The sequence below is a fragment of the Anomalospiza imberbis genome, chromosome 14 (assembly GCF_031753505.1).
Source record: "Anomalospiza imberbis isolate Cuckoo-Finch-1a 21T00152 chromosome 14, ASM3175350v1, whole genome shotgun sequence".
In the NCBI taxonomy this organism is placed as follows: Eukaryota; Metazoa; Chordata; class Aves; order Passeriformes; family Viduidae; genus Anomalospiza; species Anomalospiza imberbis.
This window is the reverse complement of record NC_089694.1, coordinates 16,542,641-16,555,196: the sequence shown is the minus strand read 5'-3', so window position 1 is coordinate 16,555,196 and position 12,556 is coordinate 16,542,641. Positions and strand designations below refer to the sequence as shown.

At 49.0% G+C, this 12,556-nt stretch overlaps 1 protein-coding gene across 3 annotated transcripts in view; it reads right to left on the bottom strand.

The window, feature by feature from the left end:
• The window catches only part of LOC137482666 (vascular endothelial growth factor receptor kdr-like), a 119,933-nt gene extending 112,222 nt beyond the window's left edge, over positions 1-7,711 (bottom strand). For 2 of the 3 annotated variants that reach the window (XM_068205177.1, XM_068205180.1), the window contains exon 1: positions 7,167-7,711. In XM_068205177.1, the coding sequence (XP_068061278.1) occupies positions 7,167-7,230 (64 nt within the window). In that variant the 5' untranslated portion in view covers positions 7,231-7,711. The remainder of the gene's footprint in view (positions 1-7,166) is intronic. The other variant, XM_068205179.1, reaches the window with a different exon arrangement.
• Positions 7,712-12,556: the final 4,845 nt, after the last annotated feature.

Here is a 12,556-nt window from a genome sequence, read left to right as displayed (position 1 = left end):
GGAAAAGAGATCTTGCCTCAGAAAGAGCTGGGAAAAGCATTTCTCCCCACACCTGTGTTCTGCATTATTCTTTCTCCTGATACTCCTCCTGGGTTAGGAAGCAAAGCAGTGGAAGCTCCTGAAATCCTTTCCCTTCTCTCTGTAAATCATTATTAACTGAGGAGTGAAGCAGCAGTGGGTGCCCTTCCCAAGGGGAGGGGGATGTCCCTCCCAGTGACAGGTGGGGCACCTGTGGGATTTATTTTTCTGCAAGGAAAGGCAGAGAGACCTTGAGTTTTGCAGCAGAAACTCCCCAGAGCTTCACTTCCCTCCTTCCAGCACCTCCCAGCTCTGAAGGGCTCTGGGCAAGCTCTTCCAAGGCTTTTCCTCTCCTGGAAGCAGGATTGCCCACACCAAGGGCTTCCAAGTGCTACTGTGGGGATGTGTGTGATGGTTCCTGCAGGAGCTGCTCCTGGCAGCTGGATCACTGAGCAGAGAAGCAGAGGGGAAAATCACATTTTGCAGCTCTTGGGGGACACTCTGTAGGAGGTGTCTGCACATTAAAGGTCTGAAACGCCGACCCTTGCACTGCTTAGCCCAAAAACTGGGGAAATGCAGGCTCAGGAGCAGCTTTCAGGATGATCCCTATTGCTACAGAGCCCTTGTCAGTAGCTGTGAGGGAGCTGAGGAGGGGATTCTGGGCAGCCCCACACTCCCATCCCCACTGCAGCTTCTGGGCACTGGGAGGAAATTGCTTTGACTCCTGAACGAGTTGATTCAGCCCTGATTTCAGTTAATGAGCTCTGCATGAAGAGCAAACAGGATGAACAGCTCACAGCTCAGCTGTTTCTGTGTGTGTGTGTGTGTGTGTGGAGTACCCCTGTGAGCAATCCCATTTTCCTCACGGCTGTAGGGGAATGGCCAAAGCAGCCCCATGGTGGTTGGTGCTTTTCCTGCAAGCTGACCCCGGTGTATCCGTGAGGAAGAATTCCAGGTGAGCAATTTCTGAGCTGTGGGCTCTAAGGAAGCAAACATTTTGGCTGAGGTGGTTTAGATTGGTGGCAATTTTGTAAAAATGGAACAGGTAATGACAGGGTCAGGCTTCCTTGACCCTCAAATCAAGAACAATCCCAGCAGGGCTGAAAACTCCCCTCTCCACTTCCTTGGCAATCACGTTCCCACAGTTCAGAAAAACACAGGAAGATCTAAGGAAACCTATGTGGAAATGAAGAAGACAAAGGCAAGTGATCTGAAAATAGAAGGCTGGTCCATATATTTCCTTTACATTCTGGGCCTCATTTTGGGTTTTGGCTGAATTTTGAAACTTTGAGGGCCACGTGCTTTTGCCTGCAAGGCACAAAGGAAAAGTGGCTTTTCAGACTTCCATCATTTGCAGGATTAGATGAGGTTCTTTCCTTGTTGCTCAGTCAAAGACTCAGTGCTAAAACTTTCCTTCTCAGAGCCAAAACAAAACCCTGGTCATACACACTCCATATTTGAGATGTGACCCCTCCTGCGTTTCCAGCTACTGGGGGAACTTGCAAAAATTATTTCTTGTAAAAATTCAGTGCAGCCGGAACACAAAGAGCTGGCAGAGAACAAGAGATTCAGCTGCAGGTCTCAAGCAGTCCCACTTGGTTTTTTTTTTTTTTTTTTCAGAAATCTCTGCACCAGAAAGAATTACAAAAGCAAAATTCATATTGGGATAGAGAAGAGAGACTGTGCAGACCCCTGGTGTGGAAGGGCTGGGAAATTCCTCTTGGCTTCTCCTAATGTAAAAATTCAAGGAATCCTGAGCCCTGAGGGGAGTTTAGGAGACATCCAGGAAAGGGCGGGGAGAGCAGGAGAGGCATGTAGGATGTAGTGGGGACAAAAAGTATGTGCTGCAAAGTCAGACTAATCCAAGGGCTTGGGGACAGGGTATTGGAGTGACTCATGAAGATGTCCATGGACTCACTCACTCTCCATCATAAAATAGTTCCCAGCTTGCTCCCTGTCCATCAGAGAGCAAAGCTGTGTTCCACTCTCAGTAAGGGACAGAAGTTAGCAGTGGCACAGGGCAGCAGCTCAGCTCCCTCCATGTGCCATTCCCTGCTCCCATTCCCACAGCCAGGCTCAGCAGGGAGGAATTTCCACAAAATGGGCACCCATCATCACAGCCTCAGGAGATCAGGCTGCTCCTGACCCTTCCTCCTTCCCCGCTCCTCAAGGAAGCAGCTCCTGGATGAGCCTCTGAGGTCACAGCTGGTACAGAAACCTTGGTTCCTGTGATTTGTGCTGATCCTGCCTTGCTCCTGATGAAAGAGCTCTGCTCCTGGGGTCATGCTCCCTGGGAAGCCTTAAGCAGGCCCTTCTATTAAATGCCATTTCCAGATAGAAACCTTGACTGGTGGATTTTGGCAGCTTCTACTCTTTTCTCTGTGGCCTTAATAAGAAAAATTAAAGAAGTGCCCAACGGGGAGCTCAGTTCTCTGTTACACACATTTTATCCAGCTTTGTTTGGGCAGCCAGTTGTCCTGGGGTTGTGACTGAGGACAGTTGGATGGGAATGTCCTGATGGGCACTCAGAGCCCTCATGTCCTGTCAGCCTTCAGAGCTGCTTTCTGAAGGAAAGCACCAGGACACATTTATTTCAATCCTAGCTGTTGTTTAGATACTTCAGCATCCCTAAATCACTCCCACTCCTAATTCCCATTCCAGTGACATCAGGCTGGTTTGGAAAGGGGGATCAGAGGAAATACCAAAGTGAGCATGTGAAGCTCAGCGGGGCTGAAGCTCAGGGTGCTCCTCGTGCTCTCTGAAAGTCCAACGCTGCCTCCTGGAAATCTCCTGTGTAGCTTTAAAAAGTGCAGGTGGCTGCTGCTGCCCCCAAAACTCTCCTGCAATGGCAACTGAGAGCATCTCCTTTGTGCCCCCAGTCCTTTTTCTGGTGGCCAAGTGACCCTTCCTGCATCACACCTTGCAAATGTCTCTGGAGGGACCAGATGTGAATCATCGCTCCATAGATGTGAGACAGACCAGGGTTTCACCCTCCTCCAAACTGCACTGGTGATCTGGGAGACAAACCTCCAGAAAAGCTCAGATCACCTTGCCCTGCCTGTACCTGAGGAATCGCCTGTGGGGCTTGGAAACCTTTTGCTTGTGTGCATAAACTTATTAACAACATAAAAATACTATTATTATTATTAATTACTATTGGTATAATAGCATATTATATATTATATATAACATATTATACATATTATACTTTATATATAACAGATATTATATACTATATACTATATAATATTATAAAATGTAATGTCTTCTACAAATTGATTATACTGGATGGGCATTGAATTATATATAGTATATTATATATACTATATAATACTGTATATTATATATTATATATTATATATTATATATTATATACATTGTATAATATTACACATAAATTATCTATTATCTATATCTATTATAATATATATTATCTATTATAATATTATCTATGTTCTATTATATAATCTATATATCTATTATTTATCTATTATCTATTATCTATTATCTATTATCTATTACCTATTATCTATTATCATCTATTATCTATTATTATTACTATTCTATTATTATTATTATTACTATTCCATTATATTATTACCAACATAAGTATTCAGCCCCATCTGAGATATTAATTCAAAGTGCAGTCGATTGAGCTATCACTTCGTACAAATAATTTGGCATAAAATGAACAATCCAGGGAATGTGTGAAAGGGCAGAAATGACCCAAATGAACCCCCTGGCTCTTAGAGCAGACCAATGCCCACAGATAAATATTTTGTACAAGCTTTAAAGAAAATACTGCATGTTCTTACAGCAGAAACCTTCAACACACAATCTGGTTGGTTTTTTCACTGTTCTTTTGGGTACAATACTGTTTTTTAGAAGTTCAGGGAGTATTCAGAAATACTTTACATTTTTTTCCTTGCCTTAAATGGCTGAATTGGTATAAAGAGATTTCCAGTTGGTTTCGAATGTGGCAACTTCAGCAGGAGGCTCATATATCACCAGCCTAAAAAAGGCTCCTCTGCTTTTTATAACATTTTCCCACAGTAAAGCAAATGTTTGGGAATAACACCAGTTAGGACACACGTTTTTTGGGAAAACAACCCCTCGGTGCCTCTGCCCTGGCACGGCCACACTCATCCTGCTGCACTCTGTGGCCATCCCGGCTGGAAAACCGGGAGGAATCCGAGCTCCTGAAGCTCCCGATCCATGGTTTAATCGAAATCTCTGTGTTAACAAGCTTCATTGCTCATCCAGTATAATCAATTTGTAGAAGACATTGCAAAATTAAGCAACAACAAAAAAAATCAATTTCAAACGTGCTTTCCTTTCAAAGCCATTGGGCAGGACTTGATTTTTATTCCTCAATCTTTAATAATTTCCAGTGCTAAATCACTGAAATGGCTGTGTTTATTCCAATACCCAAAAAGTGACTTGGATTGCTCAGATATTAAAAACCTTCTGGTGGTCATGTCAGTGGGTAAAAAGTACTGAACTTCCCATGCACAATTTAAGGTTTCTTAATTTCTTTGCAGATTGCTTTTGCAAGGGCTGGTTAGGAACCATCCCACTCCACACCTCAAACCCGTGCCAGCTGTTGGCATCTGCGCCATCATTACCACACCAGTGGTCATTTCTGAGCAGCAAGAACCCAAGCAGTGCTCTGAGGAGTTGAGAAGAAGCCGAGCAATGAGCAAAAGGAAAGTGGAAATTTAATGATACTCAGGGAACTAAATGAGGAAATGTGAAGATGTATATAGAGCTGTATTTTAGAGGAAGGTGGGAAATCACTGGCATGATGCTTGTATGGTTTCTTCCTCCTGCTGAAAGTAACAAATCAATCAGGAATTCTCCAAAGGAGACCTGGATAAGTGTAATGGCCAGAATTTCATCAGTTTCATTGCTGGAGATGAACTTGGAAGGAAAAGTGGCTGAGGAGTTGATACCTTGGTGCTGAGCAGCTTTCACAGTCGCTGGGCTTTCCTTCTCTCTGCATTGCTGATGGAATTGTTTGGATTGGAATCAGAGTCAGCCTCCTCAGCACAGCCCTGCCTAACTTTGGCCACAGAGATCCCAGGGAAGGTTTAACTGCAGCTGAGGGATAAATCCTGGCTTTGGGAGGTCGGGCAGAGCTTCACTGAGCTCGGGGCTGCAGAGGAACTGAGGGCAAGGTGGTGAGGAGCTAACTCCTCAGTACCACCAGTGCCAGCCTGAATCCTCAGCCCTCCTGGCCCTGTCTCGCCCTGGATTCCAGCCCAAGGAGGGCACCCAGAGGCTGTGCTGATGTTTTATCTCTTCCTAAAGATGAGCCGAGCTCCTGACATCCACAGTGCTGCTCCAGGTCCCTCAGCAGCCTGCACCTCTGGGCACAGGATGTTCCTGCCTTCCTCCCTCTTTCACAGGATGCAGACTTTGCCTTCTCTTGGCCTCCTCTGTGCCTGGCACTGATGGCAAAAGGAATCTGGACCAAATCCCAAGGTTATTTGGGCCAAAATGATTAGGAAAGGAACCTGGTGAGTAAGGACCTGAGCAGCCCTGAAATGTGGGCAGCATCTCCAGCCAGGATTTTCCCTCTGAACTCCCTGTGCTCCACTTCACCCTGGAGCCTCAGGAACACTTGGGCACACCACATTTTCTCCCATCTCCCAATCCCTTCTTATTATCCCTCTCTGATCCACCAAATTCTGTGGTGATTTATGCCTCTGAAATCCACACAGGATTTCGGGCAACTTTTCCAGACTGTGCAGAGGTTAGAGCTCCCGAAGCACGCAGCTGGCTGCTGCTGCACGTGTCAGCCAGCTGGAGCACATCTCAGCAATCCTCCCAGGGCTGCTCCAGGTGCAGCCCAAGGTGTGGGCACTGCTGGCTGGCCAGGCACAGGACAGATTCCCTGGGGATGCCACGGATCCTGAAGATTCCTGCTGCAGGGGCTCCTTGCCACCTGCCAGGTTTGCTGCTTCAGCTTTTCCTGGAAAAGCTGGACAAGCCCTTTGGAGCACAACCTCAGGCTTAGTTATTTATTCTGCAGGTAACTGTGGGGAAGATGTGAAATCCCCCGGGGTTTGTGCCTGCCAGTCAGCCCCTTTCTGCAGGAGGAATACATTAAATCCCTGAACGAATCCAAGAAAATCAAGGACAGCGATGCTCCACAGTGTTTCTAGAAGCTATTCACTTAATTATGAAAATATAATGGGCTGAAGAACAACAGCCTCGTGCTGTGCAATACATCCACTACCCAAAAAAATGAAAAAGTCCTTTCTGTCAGAAGGAATTCCCCAATAAACAAGAGCCCATCTCCCTTACACAATTTACAGCGTCATGAATGAATAGCTCAGTAATCCAGCAAAATCCTCATGCTTAATGAGATAATGAAAAGTCATATGGCAGCTGGAAAAGCTCTCCCAAATCTCATTAACCTGCCTCTTGGCTTTTCTGATAGCAGCAAAAATTGGGAATAAATCTGGGGGGACAGGGAGTTTGCTGCAAAGGAAAATGAGTTTTGGAGAGCAGGGGATCTAACCTGGCACCTGGGCTGAGGAGGGGAAGGCAGTGAAGAAGCGCCACGTGAACAAAAATTGAAATATCAAAGAATCAGGACTGGAATATCAGAGACAATGCCCGTGATGTCTGTGCCCACAGCGGGATAGCCCAGGTGCTCCCACACAGCTCCTCCTTTTAAAGCCTCATCTCAGCCTCAAGTGATCAAATACAACCAGAAACCCTCCCACATCGAGGGAAAAAAAGCCACAAATTGGTGAAACACTCACAAATTGCTATTTCTAATCAATCGGCCAAACCTCGAGGGGGAACACCCATTAACACCCATTAACATCTGACCTCTGTGTGCGACACCTTCAAGGAGGTTTAGTTTTTTCACCTCTATTTCCAAAGATCGGTTTTAACGGAGGTGTAAACCCTGAGGCTTTGGGGACTGAGCGGTGGCACCTGCCCGCTGGCACCGGCTCTCTCAGGTGAGTGACGCCTCACCGGGCCGCCGGAGGAGCACAGAAAGCGAGGAAAAGCGCAAAAAAGCATCACGGAGCGCTCTCCTGAGGCCCCCCGAGGGACGGCACCGCGCCGGGCCGGGGCAGCCACAGCGGGGCTGTCTGCCCCGCCGCCCCGGGGACACGGGCGGCTCTTACCGTGCAGCAGCAGCAGCCCCTGGAGGGCACAGACGGCCAGGAGGGCGCTGGCCCGGGGCAGCATCCCGGGGCCGGTCCTGGTGCGTGTCCCGAGCCAGCCGAGCCCGCTGGAGAAGTTTTCCTTCGCAGCGAGAACTTTGGGCAAGCCGGAGCGGGGAGGGAGGGGAAGGACGAGGCGCGCAGGAGTTCCCACTTGTTGATCCCAGTTAAATTGTTCTTTCCATTCACTGCTTCATCCTGGGGCTGCGGGTTGTGTTTGTCTTCCCTTCTTCCCGAGGTTCTTGTTTTTTTTTTTTTTTTCCTTCACCCCCTTGCCGCAATCACCTTATTCCTTTTTCCCCCCGTTTCTCCAATCCCTGGAGTGTCCGAGGGGGAATCTTGCTCTGCCTCAGAAGCCTCCCCAGCCCTCCTGGCTGGCGCAAAGTCACTCAAGGGGTGAAAAAGCAAAGCAAAAACACCAGAAAAAGTTTGGCAAAAACTTTCCCGCACTCGCTGCTCGCGGCTGCTCGCACGGCGCGGAGTTCGGGATAAGGTGGCAGAGCCGCACAGCCTCTGAGATGGGCTTCTCCAGGGAGGTGCAGGTGCCGCGGAGACCGGCAGCAAGGACAGCTCTCCCAGCAGGACAGGAGCAGGGGGAGCTGCCCGGAGCCCACCTGGCTCTACCTGCCCGTGGCCACCTGCCCGGGGCGGGCAGCGGGCGGGCAGCGGGGCTGGGGCATGGCCGGAGCCCCTGGCTCTGCTCTCTGTCCCCCTCCCCTCCGCCTCGCCTCGGCTTTCGCAGGGAAGTTTGATGCGAGCCCGAGATTCTTTATAGGGACAGGAAAAAAAAAAAAAAAAAAAAAGGAGGAAGGAGAGACGTCACCAGCCGAGGCGAGGGGACTTCACTCTCTCTCTCCCTCCCTGTCATTTCACAGAGCTCCTGGGTTTCCTGTTGCTGCTGCCTGAGATGGGGCAAAGAAGTGAATTCCAGCTGCTTGCCGGCATCGCCCGTCCCTGCAAAGCCGGAGTTCGGGGGATCAGGTGGCACCGCCTTCCCCCAGGGGCACCGAGGTGGCATCTCCCCTGGCCCTGGCACTCTCAGGCTCTGGGACACCGGGAAGGGGACACCAGCTGAAGAACAGGCTGTGTCCTGCAAGAGCCACTCTCTGTGCCCCCCTCACCCGGTATTTAGCAGTCTGGGCTCTTTCTGCTGCTCACCGTGCCCTGCTGTGGCAGCCACTGCTGTGCCCCACTTGCTCTTGGGGCATGAAGGGAATCCCTGGTTTGCATCGGGTCCTTCAGGGAATCCCAGTGCTATTATTTAGAACACACGGCTGATCCCTCACGGGTTTCTCACCTGGGTATTATCTCCAGCTCCCCCCACACATCGAGGCTCCCAGCCTGCCCCTGTGCCTTTGCCCTTGCCGTGCCAAGCACCACTTCAGGGGATGGGCACTCCAGCCGCGGGGATGTCCCTCCTCTTCCTCCACCCTGGAAATCACAGTCCAGTCCTGGGTCAGGGCTGCTCCTCCAGCCACAGGAGCCCCCTGGGCCAGCACACCCTCAGCTCTGAAGGTCACAAACCGGTGACAGGAGATGTCCCGGGGCATGTAAGGGACACTTCTGGAAGTGCAGCCAGCACTGAGGCGACCAGGAGGGAGCTCTGCTGTGCTATTTCAGTGCCCATATCAGATGTGTGGCTTTTAATGTAAAAGCACTGGTAATGAGAGAGTGCTGGAAGCTCCACAGCTGCCCCCACAGATTGTCCTTCCCAATGATCCCAACAATCCAAATAATCCCAATAACCCAAATAATCCCAATCCCAACAGGTGAGCCGCTGGGGACACTGGTGTTACAGGACCTACAGAGCCTTGCAGCAGAGCACTGCCAGTCCCTGTGGCTCGGTGATGGCGTTGGTTTGCATTTTTTTTGTTCCTCTTACTCAGTTTGTTTGCAAAAGAAAAGGCAGAGCCAGCAGGTGCTCCAGACTTTTACTGGATGTAGATCATGGGGTTTAGTGAGAGGGCCTTTTCACTCCTCAGTTTAGTCCAAAATCTAAATCCTCAACAGCTCTGAGTTCTTCACTGCCATGCACTGGAGCAAAGGGAGACGCAGGTTCAGTTCTGAGAGTTACAAATCCAAAGGCAAGTGGGCACTTCAGAAGATCAGGATTGATACCTGGTGAAGAAGTGTCCCAAGTTCAACAAGAAATTGAACACAGGCCTCAGATATTCCCAGGTCTATGAACAAGAAGCCTCATTTCTCAGGCACAGTGTTAAATCATGAATGCTTTTCTCAACATGATCTTCATATAAATGTCTAGATCATTGTCAAGATGGAAAATTGCATTTTCTATGCCTAAAATTAATTTTTAGAAATACAACTTCCCCCAGATATGGGTTACAGTAAAGGAATCCTGAATAACTATGGATAAAATTAATTTTTAGAACATACAACTTTCCCCAGATATGGATTATAGTAAAGGAATCCTAGATAAGTATGGATAATAGTAAAGACCAGCTAGTAAAAGTAAAGCTCCATAGGAGCTTAACTGGAGAATCAAAACTCTAACATAATTATAGGGCTGCAGTTTATTTGTGATTTATGGAGAAGTGTTTAAAAATTCATTAGAGGTTACTTATCAACTGGTAATAAATTGTGTTGTATTTGTGTAAAATGCCCCAGATAATCTTTTATCTGTTGATAAATGTAATGATCTTTTAATTGAGATTAAATGCCTCTAGCGTGTTGTTTCACAAGGAATTCAGTATTAGAACCTGGTCAAGCAGTCCTGAGTTTATAATACTTTATTTTCCCCTCATAATATACAAAATTAAAGTTATAAGAAGGGCACAATGTGTTCCTGAGCACCTTCCTGTGCCTGGAGCAACCTGTTAGAGCTTTTCCAAAGGAAAGCAGATTTCCCTGGCATAGCAGCCTGCTCTGCTCACACAGATGGGAGAAACCGTTTGCTAACTGGGCTAGAACTCTTCATAATAACCCAGCTCATTTTTCCATGACAGATATTCCACCCGAGGAGCTCGGAGCTCTTTACCAATATTAGCAAACACCAGGCTTGCCATGCTCAGGGGAGCAGGAGCAGGGCTAGAAAGGGTCATAATTTCCCTTCCTCATGAGGCGCTTTGAGCTTTGCAAGGCACCCAGCAGTTGTAGCAGTGCGACCATGACTAAATAAAAATAATCCCAACATGGGGGAGTAAAGGTTGCTGTGCCTGTGTCCCACACAACTGGGATGGGAATTCCTGCAGTAACCTGCAGGAGTTTGGCTGGAATTCCAGGATGTGGAATGTGCTCCTTGTAGGACCAAGGCAGGGCAGTCTGTGGGCCCTGACTGTCCCCAGGAAATGCCTGGTCACCCTTTGTAGTATCTCCCACCCTTCTTGGCAGAGGATTACCTGTGTCATGTTAATGCCTTCTGCCAGCTTCTAATGCACAGAACAATTCCAGAGCTGGAAACCCTTCCCTTCATCTCGCTCCTCTCTTGGTGCTCATCCATGGAAAGGGACCGAGGGAATGCCTGTGGATTGGGTCTGGAATTGCATCCTGTGCTGCTTTTAGCTTTAAAGGTAAAATGTCTCTAACCCTGGTGGAGTTGTCCAGCTCTGGGCTGGATCCCAGGCCCAGTTGAGGCAGAGTCAGAGCCAGGCTCTCCTGATTCAGCCCCTGTTTCACAAACTCTCTCTGCCAGGTGCCTGCTTGCCTCCCCCAGCCAGAGGGAAGAGATGAGTTTAGCCCCTAATGCTGAATTTTAGCTGGGTAATTCTGCCCTGTGTGTTGGGGTGGGTGCACTGGGGCGCCCTTGCTGTCAGCTGCACACAGAGAACCCTGGCAGATTCCGTTCTGCAGGGTGGAATTGTTCTCCAAAGGAGCTCCAAAGCAGTTGGAGAGAGCTGGGACCCCCAGCCACGGCTGAGCTGGGGTGGCCTCCCAGAGCTGAGCTTTGCCTACGGAACGAGAAGCAAGGAGGACAAAACAAGGGATGGAAGGTCATTTCTCCACGTTGGTGATCTCAGTTCCAGTGCCTGTGACAGCCTTTAGGGCCAGGGAGTTGGCACACACCCAGGCTGCCACTGTGGCCTGCTGCATGCACATCCTTGTCCCCTTCCTGGCTGGACAGTGTCCCCCGTCCTGCCCCTGGAAGAGGTGGTGGAAGAAGAGAAGACATTGCCAAGGTGCCTTGCAGTTCTTTGTGATGAAACCCTGCCTGCCCCTGAACTCAGCTATTGTTTATTTGATTTCCAGGCTGCCTTGGAGCATCTCTGACCTCCAGGACAGACAAGATGCTGGCTACACACGGGATGTGCTCCCTGAGCCATAAACAGAAGAAAAGCCATCAGTTCCCAGGGCACAGAGTCCAGTCCAGCCCCACATCCCTCCCAGGGACAGCAGCACTGCCAGCTTTGCTGCCCTAATTCCCAGGAAAGCTGCAGGGCTGGGTGTGCCTCTCCCCACAGCCCAGGCTGGCTGAGTGCCCTGCAGACACATCCTCCAGTCCCTGGGGATGGAAATCCAAGTTAATATCATCACTCTGTGGGCAAACAGGGTGGAGAGCTTTCAGATAAAAATATCTTTCCCTGGAAAATGGCATGTTATCAAAACAAACCTTCTGTGGGAGTGCTCTGGCTAGGGTGTCTTCCGCCAGGGATGGACTTTCCAGGGACAGAAAGCATCATCCCAGCCTTGCCTGCAACTCGGTGATGTCCTGGGTGCAAGGCCTGGTTTTGAGTCGTGAGCTTGATTTGGGCCAGAAAACTGTATTTGCACCTCTTGCCAGACTCCGCAACAAGTCCACTGGCTGAGCTTTGGCCATTTCAATCAGCTCCTTGCAGACGTGTTTGCTTACTTATTCCTTTGTTTAGAAAAAGAAAAAAAGGCCTCGAGAAAACCCCATTTGGCTTAAGCACAGAATGGGAACAAAATGTTTCTCTAGCTGGGAAAAACATTTCCTGGCCAGCTTTGTTAAGCACAGAGCAGCGCTCAGGGGGGCTCAGCACCACGGGAGCTGTGGGACCAGCAGGGCCATGGGCACATCCTGGTGTCCTCTGTGGGGTGGCAGTGTCACAGGGAGGGACAGGAAGCACACACAGTCACTGACAGAGCCTCCCTGCAACTTTCTGCTTTTTGCAAGAAGGGAAAACAACAAAAAAAGGTATTTATGAATAATTCAAAGCTGGAAGAGGCCTGTCAGTCACTTCTAACACCAGCAAAGTATAGATAAAGTAATATACTGCAAAAAAAATTTATTTTTGTATAAAAACTGTGAAGAATGAGGAGTTTTCGTCTGGTGTCACCCTTTCTCCATCCCTGCCTGCCATCCTGTCAGGTTCCCCCATCCCTGCCCAGCTGAGGTTTGCCCCTGCTGCATCCGTGGCCATCCAGCCCAGCCCCAG